Source organism: Stegodyphus dumicola, chromosome 10, assembly GCF_044657685.1.
Source record: "Stegodyphus dumicola isolate Sdum_Otavi_A_Nest chromosome 10, ASM4465768v1".
In the NCBI taxonomy this organism is placed as follows: domain Eukaryota; kingdom Metazoa; phylum Arthropoda; class Arachnida; order Araneae; family Eresidae; genus Stegodyphus; species Stegodyphus dumicola.
Window position 1 is genome coordinate 179,176,232 of NC_140777.1, and position 20,891 is coordinate 179,197,122.

A 20,891-nucleotide genomic window follows, 5' to 3' on the forward strand; every position below is an offset into this window, starting at 1 on the left:
AGGTAACTGAGGTCATGGTAATTTATATTGCCAAGAGACATTCAAATTATGTAACAGTTTCATTTTCAGTTTCAGTTCGCAAACCGATAACGCACATTTAGTTTCGAATTTTGCAGTGCAAGTTTCTACATCTTCTTTGCACTTGCTTTTTTTTTTTTTTTTTCTTTTGAAAGCATAACTTTGGTAATGGAAGGTGAATCCTATTGGTTCAAAAACTCCCTGTGCAAATGATAGTACGTTTCGTCTTGTTACTGACAGGTGAATCAAACAAAATGTAACCTCTTTCTATTTGCCTTTGCTTTCTACCAAAACTCGATTTTTTGCCCTGTGGGCAGAAAGACAGGATATCTGTTCGGTTCGTTGCTCGTCATAAAGTTGTTGACTTGTTTAAATTTTCTACCTGTCTGTATTAAATGATAGAAAGAAATGGAATTGAATCTGTTACATTTTATGTGGATTAGTTTCTCTTTTATTGTTACATTTAGCGGTTTGAATGTTCTGTACTTGAAAGAAAACCTTCCCTATATTTTTGTGCGCTTATATTCATTTGGGAAAGTAAATAAAAGCCTTAGTAAAAGAAATAGCGTTTTAAAATACTTAGAAATTCCGAAAAGGTAGATATATTAATCTCATTTAATTTTTAGAAATGTATCAAGGTTTTGCCCTTATTTAATTAATATTTATTTAAATAGTTTTCTGGAAACTGTAAATGATATTTTATAAATTTATCTCTATCACTTTAATTATATCAAGATATCTTTGATCAGTAAAGAATTTTTTTTGAGATAAACAATATTATTTATATTTAAAATGCAATGAGCGAAACTGCCTTGAAAAAAGTGTTTGGAAGAAGTATTGACTGAAGTTGTGTTGTATTTTTCGTAGTATTGATTGCTATAGAATTGTTGTATTGTAGTATATTCATTGATATCTGTATAGTGTGATGTATTTGATTCGTATTTGTCTTTGGACCTGCATTGCCTAAGGATTCTCATGGGAAAACTCTTCACTCTTGTCATATTTGAGAACTTACCTGATACTGTGGCCTTGTTCCTCTATGGTACCTCTCTCCTTTTTCTTCACTCCGTTTTCTCTTCAGAGTTATTCTCCTTGTCCAGATTTCTACGTGTCATGTGCCCTAGGGCTTGAAGTCAAGAGCCGGCATCGTTGCGCTATGCAATAGCTCAGTTATATAATAAATGCATTGAAAATGGAAAATCGCATCTCATGAATGTAAGTTTATTTTGATATTTTTATTCATGCCTGCCTAAGTGAGTAGAATCGTGAAATACTGGCAAATGGACACAGATTGAGTTCCTAAATGTCTCCAGACTTCTAGCATCATAATCCCACATGGTCATGATTGCTTCAAGGGGAAACACACACATATGAAAAGGCTTAAAAGAAAGTAACAATAACTAAATATGAATAAATACTAACAATTAATAATAATTTTATATTTGTGTAAATCAGTGATTGTAAGACTAGATGAAAGTCATTAATCACTGATTTAAATCATGCTTTAAGTCAACCATTTGTTTTTAAATATTTTATATATAAAAAAACTAGTTATAATCAAAATTTTGTATATTCAGAATAGCATATTATTCATTATTTATTAAAAGTAGTAGAAAAATTACAGAATTTTTGCAAGAAAAATATGTTGATGCTGTTTCGTTCCACCTTCTTTATCAAGCTCTAGAGCAGCGGTTCTCAACCTTTTGACTAACACGTACCTTCTAAACAAAAATTGAAAACCTTTAGTACTACCAAACAAAAATTGAAAAACCTTTAGTACTAAAGTGGTGGTAGTAGTTTACCACCACAACTCTTGAACAAAGCTGTATCGCATAAATTTACTAGTGTTAGAGAAAAAACTCAATCAGGATGTTGGGGTTTTAAATTTTGAATTTAATAGTTAGAAATACTTTGCTTACCACTGGTTGAGAACCCATCACTAGAGCATTAAAAGAGACTGAGATGGTCTATAATTAAATTAAAAAGCTTTGTAAGCAATGGCTGCACTAGAATAATAGTAATCCATAGCTGCATTAAAAGAGTATATGTAAGTGAAAAAAATTAAGTGTCATTGAAATATTATTCATAGCTAAGGTATCGCTTGTATTTAAAAAATGTTTGTAAAATTTGGGATTAAATTTGAAGAACAAGCTAGAGTGTGAAAACTATCACAGCTTATATTATCATTCAAATTACTAAAGGAAGTAGTTTTTATTAATGTCTGATTAAGCCTAGAATAAAATTTTCTTAATATGTATATAGCCTTTAATCTTCAGCTGATTTTTTTCTCTGATTTTATTTCTTATCTTTTAGTCACTTTAAATTTCTCTTTGCAGCAAAACAAGTTTTAATAATAGTTTAATATAACTAGAAGCGCTTATGCTACATACATTAATTGGGTTAATTTTTGGATCATGGTAACTTGGTAATTTTTTGGCGAAAATTTGGCAACCAACCATGCTACAGCAACCTACTAGTTTTTGTTTGGACGCCATTTTGTTTTCACGCCATTTTGTTTTCATTTATTTTCTTTTTTTTTTTTTTACTCAACATTTTTTTCCAACAATCTGCTAGCCGAATTACGCTTATGCTAGAACTTTTATGGAACACAAGTGCTTAATCATGACGAAGATTAGGTGCAAAATTGGGAGAAAGTGCAGAATCGCCCACTGCTTGCCGCGTTTTTAAGAATTGCACATACACGGTGTCATCCATGTACACGTCGACCTATTTTCACTTAAAAAAACATCCCAGAATTGCACAAAAATGGCATTGCGCACACTCTTGACTTTATCCATGTACACTACTAAAGTTCTAGCTAGTAACCTTTATCGCCTTACCAAAATGTCGCCAAACTACCTGTTACAATATTCCAAAGATTAGCCATTAATTGTTATGTAAAGGTATTCTCTTACAGGTGACCTACCACTTGTTAGCTAGGATCAAAACAACTGAAACTGATAGCATTACCTTACTAAACCACATGAAAAGCAACAGTACATATGTAAATGAATGCAAAGAGATTATTGCTTGTTACATTGACTTTTGTTTGTTACTTTTGTTACATTGACCGCCGGTGGCAAAGTGGCTAGCGTGTTTCGCAGCTGTACCACAGGTCCGGGGTTCGATCCCCAGGCTGGGCAAGGTTGACTCAGCCTTTCATCCCTTAATGGGTTGATAAAATGAATACCAAGTTCGCTTGGGAACTAAACACCAGGGATCCTGCGAGAAGCTGACCACTTGTCCAGGGTATTATGCTATGCTGATGCACTCCAAGGTCCCAAACGGTCAAGAAAGCAGAAAAAGGGCACTGCAGGCCATAGCCCACTAGGGCTGTTGCACCAGTGAGTTTAGTTTTAGTTTGTTACATTACCATATTATTATATACTGCTTTACAATTGCTAAGGGTGGACCTCACTACCACCCATAGCCACCACAGAATGAAAGGGAGCATAATATGGAAAATTAGAACAAGCTTCTGAATACAATATGGAGAGGTGTGCGTATGCAAAGTTTCCTTCGTCGGCTGTTCATCACATGATAGCACTGATAAAAAATTTGAAGGATTACATGCATGTGTGCAGTTATTGTATCAAGTGAAATTTTTATGGAAAAGATTTTATTAATGATCTTGAAAGGTTTTGTATGTCTTTCTGACATCACCTAGATTGTGTTACGCATGCACTTATCATTGGAAATATAAAAGAAAGGTGAAGAATAGCAGATGTTATTAAGGAGTTCAGCATTGCTCACAGTGTTGCCCCGCGACTATAACATATAAAAAAACTGGAATCTGTATCCAGTATAATGAAGAAGATCATATTAAATATATGATGCCTGCAGGAGCCAGGTGCATTGTACTATCAGAAAAAAAGAAACCAGCACACCAAGGCTCATTAGCTGGAGAATTAGTTTCTTGCTACCACAGTACAGTGGATCTTATGATAAACTGTAGCCAGGCATTTTGTAGAAAGAACTATGTGCCCACAGACCTATTGGGTATGTCCAATTATCCAGACAGCCCATACTACCCACTTACAGTAGTGTCACAACCATCACAGTTGGATTGAACAGGACTGGACTTGGGTACTATTATCAGATGACAGTAAGTTCAATCTGTCATCAGATTGTAGAGCCAACTGATTTGATGTGAGATTGGTGCTACTTATTTTCCAGAAAATACCAGGAAAAGGACTGTTATTCGAGATGTAGTATCATGGTCAATGGCCACACGCTATTACATGTAGTTGCAGCTGGGAGAATGACTTGCCAATAATACAATCTTGAAGTTATACTACCTCATGTTCATCTTTTCCATGGTGCTGTTAATTATAAATTTCTTTTCGTGGACAACAACAAACCATTTCGCCGAGCACTGGCTATTCAGGATTGTCTAGACAGTGAGAATATTCAACACCTCATATGGCCGACACATGCTCTAAACCAGGGCTTCTTAATCTTTTTTCAGTCACGACCCCTTTTTATTACTGAAATTTTTTTTGCGACCCCTGGGTCCCACAAAATTTTTGTAAATATTTGGATCCCATAATTATACAGTACAGTCAAAAGTCGTTAATCCGGACTCGTCGGGACTTCGGCAATTCCGGATTATAGATCATCAGTTTAAATCTGATAAGATGGCATGCAGAAATTATAAAATTAAAAATATGAAACCGTAATTTATGAAATAAAGAACAATTATGATCTAAAGGGTATCAAAATTTACAAAAAAAAGCTTAATATTTATTTGTTTACTGTATTAAATGTTTCTTTCAATGTAAGTTGTTTAAGTTGCTTCATTTTTTATGTGATAATACATTCTCTTTAATTCTATAAACAGACATAATTTCTTGTTCAGTTACAAAGTTCCGCTGTTCAAGTCCTATAATTGCTGTGTCAAGAATACCGACTAATTTGTCAATCGAAATTTTTTCGTTTTCAATAACCTCTGTCACTTTCTTCGCTATCGGAAGCGAATTATAATGACGAGGAATTTGATTTAAATCATATCAAAGACGGAGTACATCGAGATGAAATACTACATTTAGTAAGGAATTATAAGCCAAATAAAATAAAAACATCTGCCCTGAAGATAAGGATAGTGCTGACAGATCAACTTCCAATTCATTGCGTGCCCACCACGGCATTAAAGATAAACAAAGCTTAGATAAACAAAGGATATGCTTTTATCCATTTTTTGCAGCAATTTCACTTTTTGTTTAATGGATTTCGAAACATACTTTCGCTTTGTAGATGATTTACATATTAGTAAATATATATCAGAAATTCTATTTGACATAATCGAAAGTTCAAGCTTATTTTTATAAAATTGCTCTAACAGTCTGCAAAAACTAATAAGCCGAATCCAATTCGAATATTAAGGAACAACGCAATCTGCATTAACTGAATTAGATAATTATAGCTTAGCTTATACCGTCCGTTATACATTAAACGCGCATTCGTAAACATATTTTGCGCACACGCATATTCGCAGCTGTAAAAGTCTTAGGCGCATGCGTCAACGCGACGCATGTGCAGAAAGTTTGTAGCTTTGAGGTCCAGATTATGGGTGTCCGAATTAACGACTTTTGACTGTATTTACAAAATATAGTTTCAAAAATTTTGTGGAAGCCCGTAAGCATAGCACAAATCGGACACACGCGCGAGTCAGATCACTTTTCACTTGTACTGTAATATACTATTGCAGTTTTAGGTCATTAATTTCTAATTTTAAGGCATAGAATAATCGGAAAATTTTAAATAAGTAACAGACGAAATGACAGCGTCACGTGCAAAGCAAGTAAAATGAACGTTTATATTATCAAAAGAATGCGTCGAAAAGTTTTCGCTTTTCTTTGTCTGTATTGTTTATCTTTATCTATTATCAGATATATTATGTAAAAATCTTTGGTAATTGTAAAATTATTATAACAAGTTAAAGAAATATCAAAACTGCTAAAATTTTTGGCGAACCCCTGCTGCAATTCCCGCGGTCCTATGGGGGTCACGACCCACAGTTTAAGAAACTCTGCTCTAAACCAAAGCCCACTGATGCTCTGAAGAGGCGATTTTCTGGTGTAAAATATCCTCCAATGAAACATACATCCTAATTTGTCTGCAGACAGAGCAGTGGGATCAATTGCCTCAACAGATGCTGGATAATGATATGCAAAGCATAATACAATGTGAGGAAAGTTAAATCACTCTCCACAATAGTCAATAGTCTGACTCTTTTCTCAACGGTGCCTGTTGTCATTCATATGTATTTTCCTATTTTTTGGTCCACAATATCAAAGGAACACGTTTTTACTTTTGTATGTTCCAAAACCTTCTGTGCTTTCCTGAAACAATAGCTCTCTTTTATGCTAAATGTTCAAACAGTATGGCAACAAAATTTAATCATGTTTGGATTCCATGCCCATTTAATGTTATGTTACGTTAAAATTTGATATCTGTCCTTAGCAGTTGTTGAACAGTGTATTAATCCTCTGAGTGGGTGGGTATTTGGATCTGTCATGAAGACCTGTATTTAAACAGCACTTATTAGCTAAATTTGTATAATTATTTATTTTAGTCTGTATTTTCATAAATTTCCATTCATTAAGATGACATTTACATTATTAAAAAAGTTCAGTACTGTACAAAGTCCAAAATCCGGACTTTGGCGATTCCGGATTAGGGATTTTTCCTTATATTAGATCATCAATTTAAATCTAGTAAGATCTCATGCAGAAATTATACAATTAAAAATATGAAATCGTAATTCATGAAATAAAGAGCAATTTTGATCTAAAAGGTATCAAAATTGGCAAAAAAAAGCTTAATATTTATTTTACTATATTAAACATTTCTTTCAATGTAAGTTGTTTAAGTTGCTCCCACAAAAAATTCAAAAAGTTCTTTTTTTTTATGTCACATACAGTTGACTTTCCAATGCCATACTTCTCGCATAATTTTGAGACGGATATGCCTTCATCCATTTTTTGCAGCAATTCGCCGTTTTGTTTAATGGACATTGAAACATGGTTTCGCTTTGTAGATCCTTTGGCAGCTCCAGAGTTGGAAACTCTTTTCGACAAAGGTTCAAGCTTAGTTTTTATAAAATTGCCATAATAATAACAGTAGCCAAAAAATAAGCTGGATCAAACTAGAAGATTAGGAAGCAGCTCAATCTGCTACATTAACTGAAATGCCTTAGAATCTGTAAAGATGATTTTAGCCTAGCTTAATGGTGTCCGTTATACATTATTGGCTGTGCATCACAAGATTGGTGACAAAATTCAAGTTGGTTTGCTAAAATTAGTTTAGTTATTTACTTTACCTAAGTTTATTTCTTGCACATGCAACTAATCTGAGTCCTGAATAAATAAACTCCCACATATACTTAACGCTTTATCTAGGGCCGGCGCTAGACACCCCTTGGTGCAGTCTCTACGGGTCCTAAATTCTGTTACAAAGCGGCTTCCTAAGTTCTAAATTTTCACCATGTCTAAACTTTGGATCCCAGTGCTTTCCCTAAATGATAAAAAATTTCTTGTTCCTTAATTTTACCGCTCGGTGCTTCCCCAAATTCCAAAAATTTCGTCTTTCCTAAATTATGCCATCCGGTGCCGACATATTCTGCCGCCACTTTTGGGTTCATAGTGAATAACGTATCAGTTATTATTAATTAAAATAGCACTAAATGTAATCTTTTGGCTTATGAGTTTCATTAACAAAATCTAGTTTTTGCATATGAAAAGAAATTTTTGTTGAAATTTTCCTCGTCAACATTTCTTAGAGCATTTAAAAATCTATAATCATCGCCAGACGTAATGTTAGCATAAAAAGTTGTCATAATCTTGTTATTCAGTTCCTAATTGAAAAAAAAAAAAGTTTAGACATCGCTGCATGAGTTATTACTGAAGCTGTCAACTCAGGCGAACTCAGTTCGCGAAGCGGGCTCCTGTACGTCAGCACAATCTCAGACTATGTCATTAGCGATGTTCTATCTGGAATGTAACTGAGCATGAGTGAGTCCTAAAAAGTTGAAGTGAGTAAAGTTGAACTAAACATGCGGTGATGAAAGCAAAATATAATAAATAATGACTCGCCAGGTCGCCGTCAGGAATAAAAAATAGGTGAATGTTTCAGTTTGCCTTGTATGCCAAGCAGACACTCGGCTACAGATCCAAATTATTAATCTCACGAATTTATACTTACATGATTGTTTTTCCACAATGAGGTATTTTATTTAGTGCTTAAGTGAAATTAAGAATAGGAATTTTTAAATGAAAATCTCCACGTGTTATTATGGAAGGAAAAATCAAATGTGCATGCGTAAAGCATACAAAATAAAAATGCTTGTGGCTTTGAGGTCCGGATTTTAGATCATTCTGGATAATGGATGTCCGGATTTCAAACTTTGTACTGTACCTTAAATTATAAACTAATTTGTACCAAGTGATAAAAAAATCTTATGACCAGATAGCCAGTCTTGCCAATCAGAGGGTTAAATTACGCATCATTACCAAAAGGAATGCATTGATGTCCTTGATAGCTGTCATTAAAAAAAAATTAAAAAAGAAATTCACGCAATCCTACTTGGCATCTGTCAATTGAAGCTAGTATCATATTTCTCATTTGTGAATAGTTCATTCACAAAACACTATCCTGATGTCTCTCGGTATGGCTAGAAATTTGTCTGTATTTATGACAGATTGCCCCCCTACAATTCACCTAAGTTACGGGGCAGTATAGTGGGCTTTGTTCCTGTTATAAACTCTAAATTTTTTTTTATTTAAGATGACCTCAGTTACATTCTATTGTCTGAGTATTGGCACCATAGCAGGATCAATAAAATTTGTCTGATGATTAAAGTTGTGTGGGTATAACACATTTTTCATGCTCATAACCAAAGGTAAATACAGGATAAGATACCTGCTACAAAAATTTTGATTTAAATAATAAATGATCATGAAAAAAATTATTTAATAACAGAAATCAAGTTTTAAATTTTAAAATTTGTTTTAAAAAATTGTATATATTTTTTCTCTTTTCAAAAAACATAGTTTTTATGTACCCTGATAAATATGTTAATTATAAAACAAAACAGTGGGAATTACTCGAAATGATAGTCAGAATTACTTAGATTACTTTACAAAGGCACTGAGAAATAACCATTAAGTGCTTTGTCATACTTAATTAACCAGGCAACCTCCCTAACATCTGTATAAATAACAAAGTGTTGATTAAAAAAAACCATTATTAATAATTTTTACTTTGTTAATTTTATATATGTATCTGTATGATCTGTAAACATGTATACACTGTTCAGCTGTAGATGCCTTATATTTCCTTTCTGTTTTCTACCCATGGACAGATATTTTTCACACTTTTACATATTTGCTTCATTATTCATTCCATTTGTTCTGACTGGAGTATGTCGTAAATATATCTGGGGCAGTTCAAGCCAGTTTCTTATTTATTTATTGGATCATTTCGCTTCCAAGTCTAGGCATGGAACAGGTAAGTTTTGATTATTTATTAGTAATAATTGCATTTTCTCCAGCTGCTGAAGAGTTGCATCTTTATCGCTTTTTTTTTATGTGAATATTGCTGTAATATATATAAAGGTGTAGCAGTGGAGATTTTTTATCCAATCACAGATCAATATTTCAATAAAGAACTAACTCTACATATCTCACATTTTGCTGATTGTATGCTTACTTTCCTGCTTTTGCTCTGCCAGGTCATGTTACTTGCCTCACTGTCTTGTCTATTGTCTAATGAGTTACATAAAATTGTGGGGTGTATATTGTACTCATAATGATGTAAATATATATATATGACTATACCATGGGTACTTAAAATATTATTCACAACACATATTTAGTAACAGATAAACTGTTTACAAGCTGTATATAACATTAATGACATCTTATCATCTTAAACATAATATAAGAGGTGTTCAAGTGGAGAGGTATGAAAGGTCATAACAACCCTACCTGTTGAAATTTGAATAGCTGCTTTGAGATAATGTAGTGAGATATCTTGGGATGCGAATGAAGTGTCCAACATGGTTGTATGTGGGCACCAGCACATGATGCAGGAGAGAAGCAGGTAATTGTATGTGCCGCCCAATTGATGTGGCATTGCATGTGAGGACATCATGGCATTAACATTGTAAAATTCGACGATTGAGAAGCAGCAAGGTCTGTGAAAGGGGTTAAACCAACTAATATTCATCATTAGATGGTGGCTGTATAAAGGGGGAAACTATTTGTCCAACATGTCGGTGAGAAAGTGGAGTGCCCATTTATGTGAAGGCATGGAGTATTCGAGTGATGACCCAAGACTAGGCCAGGCAAACACTCTAATCATGGCCAAACACATCGACAAGGTCAATGACATGGTGAGACAGCATGTCACAATGCGATTGTTGGCAGGGACCAACTTTTGAATATTGTGGACAACAAGTTGGGTTATGAGAAGATGCATGATCATTGGGTTCCGAAGAAGCTCAGTGAACCGCAAAAGAAACCGTATATAGGGCTGGCACTGCAACATGTGTTCTGGTATCCTGAAGACCCTGCTTTCTGGATCATCGCCGGTGACATGAACTGGTGCCATCACTTAGAGTCAAAGCAGGACAGCATGCAGTGGAAGCATGCCTAGTCACCTGCCCTTAAAAAAAATCAAAGCTGTGCCCTCAGCAGGCAAGGTGATGCTCATCATCTTTTTTGATGTCCAAAGTTTGATACTTATTGAATTCTTTGAGCATGGAAAAACTATTAACAGTCATGTGTTCTCTGAGACATTCCGTAGCCTACGCAAGTCCATCAAGAGCCTGGACTGCTCATAGAGGGAGTGATTTTGCTTCATGATAACATGCATCCACACGTCTCCAAGGCTATACAAAATGTAATGGCTACATCCAAGTGGAAGCAGTTTGAGCTCCCAACCTAAACCCCATGTAGGTCGCTCCACGACTTCCATGTGTTTGGTCTGCTACTAAAATATCTCAAAAGGAAGCGCTTTAACTCGGACAACAAACTAAAAGACACAGTGGAGGACTAGCTCTTGTCACAGCCACAGGAATTCTGGGAACAGGGAATCCTTCAGCTTGTGAAACAGTAGGATATTAGTGTTCAGGCCTCTGATGATTACTTGTGAATAAGGACTTCAGTTATACCCACAGTGTCAATTCATATCTTTTCATTTGAACGCTTCTTATTATTTGCTTCTTACGCTTTTTAAGACTAACTAGAATTCTCTTTCTGTATGGTCATTTAACATTTAAGTTAAGCTTGCATGAGAGTAAAATAGTTAAACCACAGAGTTAGATATTTTTAAACCCCGTGTTTACGTATATATCATTTATACGGATCATTATATAAGTCATTTTTAAGGACCAGCGATTGATAACCTTTTGAAGTGAAAAAGCCACAAAGTTATGCTGTATCTCAGAGAAGGACCATGTTATTAAATAATTATTAAGAAAATAAATTATTAGTAATCATTAATAAATTGGATTAATTAGTATTAGAATTAGGTTGATATTTTTTTTTTTTAATTCTAATAATAATTAACAGAATTTATAAAAAATGATGAAATAAACATAATTATCAAATACAGATACCAACAGACAGAACGGTTATAAACCGAATTAGGTTATCAAGTAAAATTCTCAACTCTTCTCATCACTGTATCACTGTATGTATGTATTTTTCAAAATTTGATGAAAAACAGAAGTTATTTACTTCTTTACAAAATTTAAACTAGCATATCAAGAATTAATTGGGTTTATGTACAGCCAAGGCAAAGTTTGTATGATTATGTTGTGACATCATGCTTAGACATTTCTGTGTTAAATTACACTATTTTGTGACAATATGCTGATAATATAAGAAGCTCTATAATGGTGTAACACATTTTTCATTTACGTTTTTTCCTTAATTTCTAAAATGTGAACTTTTCAGTTAGATGCCAGATAGTCAAGCTTTTACTGTAATTCCATTTCTGTGACTTTCTGTTCTGACAGTGTTCAACAGGTTTTAAAACAAGTAATAGCTATCAGGTAGCAAAAATAACAGATACCCTAACATATAGGCACATATATAATGGATATATGCACTGCTAATCTGCTAAATGGTATTTTGAATCTGTACTGTTGCAGTGCTTTTAGGAAAATGTATTTTGCATTTTGAATTATAATTTATTTGCAGCACACACTAACCCATCGCACTTGTTTTATTTTTTACAAAGGAACGCTTATAAATGAATAAAAATATCTGTATTTTTCAAATAATTGTGTTGTTATATATTTGAATAGAAAGCTTTTATGTTACCTTCTAAAGACTACTATATCTTTGTCTACAGTTTACTGTTATTAAAATCAGGTGACTCATGTATTCAAAGAAAAAAATTAGAAATCGGAAGAAATTGCTTGATGATCTAGCTCCCCCCAGTCAGTCTATTGCACAAAATTCTTAAATTTGTATACTGCAGGAGCAAAAAAAGCTAGTGGAGTAAAAATTATTTATATACGTTAAGAAATAAACATGTTATTTTAAAATGAGACGTTCTTGTTAATTGATTTCCATATTTAAAATGTTTCTTTTTATTCAAAACTTATTTTACTATTTTAAAAATGATATGAGCAGGTACAGATAGAAGCTAGACCAGCACTTTCATAGTACCTTAGGTGATTGAGGTATTACTGTAACTAGCTAACTGTTAAGCTTCAGCCCCAATTTGGAATTCCGAAGGGTCATGATTGGGGTGACCCAAGGTTCTCCCAGCCCTCTTTCCCTATGCAGGATTCAAACATAGGCAGTTCGGTATAGCAGTCAGCATCACTAACTGCTGTTCCATCAGGATGGCAAATGATGTAAACATCTAGGTGCTGTTCTTGGAAAACCTATTTGTGGCTCTTGAATATTTTTATATACTATCATGCATCTTCTACTGACATGAAGTTTGGCCACCCATGACAAAGATTTGAGTTATTGCAGAGACTGATTGAATTTTTTTTTTTCTTTTACAAGTACTACTAAGTTTGTCTGCATCTAATATGATATAAAACTGTAAGTTAATACATATCATATAATGCATTGTATGTAAATAACAGCTTGGTATACTGAACATTGTAAGTATAATTCTTACTATCTATATGCTCAACTCCAAAACATCTTTTATTAGAAGAGGCAAAGATTATTAGATTGATAATTAAAAAAAAAAAAAAAAAAAAGGAGGAGGATGAGGGACCATCTAAAAACTTTAAATTACAATCGTGTATCCCAGAGAATAATTTACCATTAACATTTTGAATTATACTTATTTAAAACAATTGCTGTTATTCAGTTAAATGAAGCAGTGATAAAAGTATATTTAAGGGTACTCCTTTGTGAAACTTGGCGATACATAGATACCGAGTTTGTGCAATTCTTTGACTTGTTACTTTGGCTTGCATAGCGGCAATTTTTGGTGCAAAAATGCAAGCCAAAATAACAAGACAAAGAATTACGTAAACTCGGTATCCATGTACACATCGACCTATTTTCACTTAAAAAAATCAGAGAATTGCACAAACTAGGCCTTGCGCACTCCCTTGAGTTTGTCCATGTGCACATCGAACTATATGCACTTCAAAAGTCAAAGGAGCAGCCAATAAAAAGAAATATATAATCACAATAAACTACATTTTAAATCAAACACTGAAATAACATGAAAAAGAAAATTCATCTTTGCACTACACAAAGGAAATATCCACTAACCTTATTCATGAATTCACACCTCTTGAGCAAAAAAAATTCCTTAACAGCATTTAAAAACTTCCTAAAATTATCTGAACTAGAATCTGTATACTGGCGTCGCCACATAAATTCACAAAATAAGAGTAAAAAATATCTTTTGTAATGACGTTTGACCATATGCATTTCCTTCCTACAAACAGGACACCTTATAATGGCTACTAAGAAAACCTTCATTTACACACCAGTCAAGTAATGCTCTTTTGCCCTTTCTTTCCAAATCATACAAAAACTTCAAATTAATCTTACCTCATTCGGCCATTTTACCATCTAAACCACGAAACAAGCAATATACTTCCTAACCAACATGCACACAATCACAAGCCCTTACGAATTTACCGCAAGGATTACATCATAATAGGGTTTCCATAACATTCAACTACTTAGACGTATCCATTGCACTTTCTTCATTTGAGAAATTTTTAAAATGGTTAAGCAACTACAGAAATACTTGATTCGAACAAGTTTTAGTTCAGGCAAAACCTCTTGTGGAAGATTTGGAAGTATCAACAGAATTTCGAAATAAAAGGCTTCGGAAAAGAAAGAAACATTTCAATTATGAAGGCAATGATGAACCTATTGAAGACCCGATAAATGCATACAAGATATCTTTTTTTAATGTTGTTTTAGATAAAGCTACAGAATCACTAAAAGATCGTTTTGAACAATTAAAAAATCATAATGAATTATTTGGGTTTCTGGGAAAATTTCAAAATATGGAAAAAGAAGTACTTCAAAAACATGCAGCTGAATTAGAAATTTCTCTAACAGATTCTAAGTTAACAGAAAATGATGTACCAAAGGTGAAAGAAGCTGATATAGACAAAGAAATGGAAGCTTTTAAATCTATTTTTCCTTCAGAATTTTTTGAAAATTCGTTTAAAATGTTCACATTTTTATCGGATAATGATAGAACAGCGGCAATTCCAAACTTGTTTATTGCTGTCCGAATATTCTTAACAATTCCTGTAAGCAATGCTTCTGGAGAGAGATAAATTTCCAGGCTAAAACTAATAAAAAACTATCTGAGATCGACAATGAATCAGGATAGATTAAATAGTTTAGCAATTATGTCGATTGAAAGTAAAGACGCAAGGAAATTAGATTTTCAAACAATTTTAGAAGAATTTACAGAACAAAAACTGTGATATCAGTGATGTAAATTTATAAATTTATATTCAATAAATGTTTTTGTATTTTGAACATTTTTATTTTTTAATTTATGTAGAAGTTTACCTGTCTGATGATCCATGACATTATATATATATATATATATATATATATATATATATATATATATATATATATACTGCATTTGAATTTTATTTAAATATTTAATATATAGAAAGAGCCCCGCAAAAAAAAAAAAAAAAAAAAAAAAAAAAAAATCCAATCGGGCCCCGCACCTATTTGATCCGGGCCTGTGTGTATCAAAAACAATCTTGCTGAAAAATTTTTAGCCATATTTAATATTAAAACTGAAGACTTTTGTGACACTTTTGATAGAGTAGAATTCATTGTACAGTGGTGATTCATTATCAGGTACATTTTATAGCTTTCAAAATTATCTTGTAACTGTCAAATAAGTTTCATTTTTATTTATTTATATATTTATTTTTTGTTTTCTAGTTGATGCTGAATCTGTGATAGTACTGGGTGCCTTATTGTGCTTGCAAGTTTTCAGGCGCTGTTATGAATGTTTATTTTTATCAGTATATTCTGACAGCAAAATTAATATTCTTCATTATTTTGTTGGATTTTCTTTCTACTTTGGTGCCGGTTTATCCCTCATACATGATGCTGTTGGATTTGAAGGTAATAATTTAATTTTATGAATTGTATTACATTTCATATGACTAGAGCTGGCACTTATTATAATGACTTTAAAAAGGAAAGCGAAAACACAGAAAAGAAGCTAACAAGGTCAAATTCAATTAAGTTTACCATAAATTTCCACAAAAACATTAATGAAAAGCAAACAGAAACCTATCCAGAGGAATTCATTGAAAATATTGTTAATATTGGAAAAGAAATGTCTCACGAGAAGAAATTATTAGTTATAAATTTAAAAAATGCCACAAAAAAACAATATTACAAAAGTAATACAAAATACAGATATATCCAAAATCATCAGATGAGAGACTGAGTTTTTAGGCAATGAAGGACTTCAAGGCAAATATTTAGAGGAAGTATATTGTTCATTATTAATAATACCACCAGCCAGTGTAGATGCAGACAGAGCATTTTCAATTCCGGATAATTTATGCGCAATTAAAAAAAAAATCCAGGCTTAATGACAGTTCAGTAGTTGTATTTAGTTCTTTTTACGATCAAATTAAAAAAAATATACAAATTTTTGAACAATATTCATATGCCGAAATGTAAAAAATCGCCAAGTAATATATTGTGTACAAAAATATATTCCAAACTTAATGATAGTTCAATAGATGCATTATGCTGTTTTATGATCACATTTAAAAAATATGCAGTTAATAAATAAGTTTTTTTCCTTTTAAAAGATATTACATAATAGACTACACAACAAAATTTTGATGTAATATTTATTCTTTTTAACCCCTTCAAATGAGCTATAGAGACTAATTTTTTATGTAATGAAGCCATTTATTTAACAATTCAGTCAGATAGGAATGGGAAAATAAATCATTGGGGTCAACCATTTCCTGCTTTGCATTTAAGTAGCAAATTTTAAATCTTCATATTACCTGAATTACTTTCAGCTTTATTAAATGAAGTGAATATGAGGGACATATATGTCTTAGCTTCCAGAAAAAGGTTAATAATAATACAGTATGTTTTGTTCTTTTATTGTATTGTAATGATTTAATTTTTGTATTATATTTGTTTCTAATATTATAAGTTATTATTTTACTGCTCTTATTAATAATGTTTGATTGTAAAATTTGTTTCTTTTCTTATATTTCTACATGACAAAATTGTTTATATTTTTATAGTTTAAGCATTCTTTGTATAAAACTAATAAGTATTTAAAAGAAACTAACTAAACTGTGTTTTTGTACCTTTTTTAAAAAATCTTTAATACTGGTATTAATAGTGGTATTCCAGTAAAATGTTTAAAAAAAGTACCGAATACCAGTTATATATTTTTGATCTGATATTGCAATCACTAATCATTGCCCTTTGTTTATAAATGGTTGATATATTAATTTTCTGAAGAGATTTGTATCATGTTTCTCCCACTTTTTGTGGTGTAGGAGTCCTGAAGTTTTACTTAATTGTAGCTGTGCAATATGAGACAGCACTGTTGTATGTTTTATTCTGGACTTTTTGTTCACCTTCAGTTTTCATACTTTCAGAGCAGTTCCTCTAAATATTATGCATGAATTTAATGAATATATGCATGTTAATTCATAAGCAATCCAAACTGTACAAACAGTATGTTTCTCTTCCATTAATATAATGTACGTCTCTTCCATGTTTAATTCATACTTTTAATTAAATTAATTTTCATAGTAAGAGCTTTGACTAAAAATTGCAGCTTATTCATATGAAATTAATATTATGTAGATTTCATAAATTTTAACTTTTTACTTCCAGGTGCCAAGCAAAGAGTGTATATATCTGATCAGTGGTGGATATGGAGACATATTATTGGCACAATAATATTTCTTTTTGGATTTATTTTGCAATATTACACACACAGAAGCTTTGCCTTATTGCGTAAAACAACAGGTAATGTTTTACTTTAAGGAGTATGTTAGTGAAAATTCTAGAAATAGTGCATGATTTTACAAAAAGTTGGGGAAGGGGAGGATTCCTCATGGAAGGTCGGTTTTTCTACATCAAAAATCAAATACCAGCCAATAGCTTCTCCTTTACAGAGAAGTCAAACGGTTCATCTCATAGTATGTTATAAGTATCAGACATCGAAACTTTTTTTATATGGTCTTTCCAAAACTTTTGCAATTTGTTTTTATGTTATAGCATCTTGCTACACACATTTATCATTTGTGCTATTTGGCAAATGTTGTTGTTGCATGAAATGTAAGAACTCAAATTTATCTTCCATGCAGGTTTACAAAATACCAAATGCTCCGAATGTTGCCATTCAAGAAAGCATTTTTTGTAATTTTTTTTATCAAAATAGGTTCAAAAATTGCGTAATTTTTTATTATATATTTCAAACCTACATATATTTTAAAATATACAAAAAATTTTTTATAAAAGAGTTTTTTTTTTTTTTTTTTTTTTTTTTTTTTCAGTATAGAATTGGATCATAAATAAAGGCTATTGGAAAATTGAAGTTAAAGAATAATTACAAGACATTTATTGGAAATCAAGTTTAGTAAAATAAACTTTGAAACAAGGCTTGAGGCAAAATCCTTCCTCACAGTCTTTGCACTAAATTTGCATATCTTTGCAAATTGTTTTGCCAGTTTCATTTGTTTTTAGCAACAAATAGCACACTGTCTACGACGCTCTTCCTTGATGGAATTTGGGGGTATATGGTTAGCAAAGTGTTGAACACTTAGTCTTATGTGACTGAGAGTTGAACTGCAGACTTCTTTGAGCTTTGAAAACAGCATGCAATGCTTTTATATTTTGCAGAAATATGGACAACTGATGCCATCTGTTAATCCAAATCTGAATAAGCAATTAAACATTATAGAAAAGCTGAAATGAAACCATGAACAGAAAAAGTCCAGGTTGCATATTTAAACAGATGAAAAATGCATCCCTGCAGGAATCACAGGTTGCACAAATTTTGATACTTCTACCGGGTGGCCATAATTAAACTGACAGTGCTCACAGTGTTCTGTAGCGCGATCTATTTGCGAGAATAGATAATCAAAATACCTTGCCTGACATTTGCAGGCGTATTTTCTATGCTTCATGTGCAAATGTGTTTTGAATAAATGAATAAATAATTGTTTTTTTCCAATATTTGATTATTTAACATTTTTGGGTGGAAAATTCAATTTACTATAATTCCCTCTCCCTCAAATTTCTGAATATTTTGCTCATTACAAATTTTTGTCATGTTTCCTTCTATTTAAGCAAAATTTATTATTAAAAAATAACTTTACCAAATGTCGTAATTTTTTATGTAGGAGGAAAATAATAGTAAATAAGGAATCATATCTAACCCTTTTAATTATTCAAAATATGAGATGCAAAAAAATGCAGCTAATTTCCTGTCTGCAAGTTAGCTGAATATTATGTAAGTACTTTAAAAGATGCATATCGCAGTCATATGCTATTAGATCTTGTTAGAGGAAAATAATTTTTGGTTAAGAAGATTTATATTCTGAAGAGTCCCTACAGCTGATGAGTAACTTTGTTCCTGTCTTGGGAGAGTTGTCTGTTGATATTTTAGGTAAATTTTGAGATAACCTTGGTAATTTGTATTTGTATTAATATATCTATTTTTTTTTAACTTTTAAGAAAAATAAACTGCATGCTATTATTATAGACTTTCATTGAGAAGATCACTCATGAACTCTGAAAATGCAAGAACTGGTCAGAATTGAGATATTCTGGAATGCCCATAGTCAGGAAACTGTAGGACAAGTTAAATGATTATAGCCAAAGATCACCACTACTGAAGAATGACTATTAACTGTGTATCATCTGTAACAGACAATATCAAAACTAGAGCTAATGTCTATGATTGAGCATTTAATAGCTACACTTGTAGCTACAATGAAGAGGGCTAATATCAAAGCCTGGTTCTACTGCAGCACCAAACATGCTAAGTATTACTGCTGGAATAGCTAAGGACACTGTATTACAAATTAATTTGACTGTTTATTGTTTCAAAAGTTAAACGCATCATCTTTCTGAAGAAAAGCTTTAGCCATAATGAAGAAGAAAAATGGGCATGCTAAACTAAAATTTGGCAGACAAATCTTAGTGTAAAAACGTGTATTTGTAAAGAAATTACCGATATGAAAGCATCAATCAGTAAAGAAATTGCAAGTGGTAGTCAAGAAACAACTCGAAAGAATGGAGGCCCCTCCCCCCCTCCTCCAAAAAAAAAAAAGCTGAAGAAGAGAATTTTTGGAATACAGGTTCATCGATAAGTAGCATTCCTGTTCCTCTCTTAAGATGTAAATAATATAACTTCTTATAATTTGTACTATTTGTTTTCAAACAGTTTTTTTATGAATTTAGTTATTTTTTAAGATGATATAAAACATGTATACTCAATTTTCTTGAATTTCTGTGACAGATTTACTTTGACTGCGTAGTGGAATAATGCAGCCTAAACTTTTAAAGAAAATCAAATGAGTATGCATATAATTTTGTGAGTACATATACATATTAATGAATATTGTCTCTCCTTTTAGGTGGTAAAGTAGTATCTACAGCACATTACATGCCCTGTGGAGGATTTTTTGAATATGTCTCATGTCCACATTATTTTGCAGAAATTGTAATGTATTTATCTGGTTGTTTAATTCTTGGAGGTAAAAGTTATACCTGGTGGTTACTGTGCTTGTGGGTAGTAACAAATCAAGTTCTAACAGGTTTAATGAGTCATCAGTGGTATCGGCAAAAATTTGAAAACTACCCACTAAAACGAAAAGCTGTCATTCCTTTTATAGTATAACACTGGCTAATATTTTAAGCAGTGACATATAAAGAACTTAATGACAGTGTATTTAGATGAGTGTATTAAAACATGCTTTAATTTTCATGCAGGTCTTGAACAATTCACAATTTTTTTATTTATTATTGTGTCAATTATTTAATTAGTTATGTTATATGAAATTTTTGTAATTAAATATGTATTTTTTACTTATTCTGCTTTATTTTGAAATCAACATGAAAAAACTGAACTGCAGTTAAGCACCTGATAACCTTATGCTCCAATTCAGTATCAACCCATTTCATGCTGATGTCGAATTTTCAGTTAACAAAAAAACAACATACAAAATATCTATTAATGTATTTGAATAGAATGTTATACGGACTAATATAGTTTAATGTACATTGGAAAAAGAATCTCAGACTAAATGGCATAGCAAGAATAATTTTAGATAATAATTTTAAATTTGTCTATTGCAGTTTCTTTATACTAATTTTTAAAAAATGTTC

The 20,891-nt window shown here is 32.1% G+C and overlaps 1 protein-coding gene across 1 annotated transcript; it reads left to right on the forward strand.

The window, feature by feature from the left end:
• Positions 1 to 292: 292 nt before the first annotated feature.
• Positions 293 to 20,591, forward strand: LOC118186233 (polyprenal reductase). Its single transcript, XM_035356320.2, has 5 exons — positions 293 to 614; positions 9,380 to 9,525; positions 15,441 to 15,626; positions 17,388 to 17,522; positions 20,141 to 20,591. Exons 1-5 carry the CDS (start codon positions 427 to 429, stop codon positions 20,401 to 20,403), a joined length of 918 nt encoding a protein of 305 aa, XP_035212211.1. The 5' UTR covers positions 293 to 426; the 3' UTR covers positions 20,404 to 20,591.
• The last annotated feature ends 300 nt before the right edge of the window (positions 20,592 to 20,891 follow it).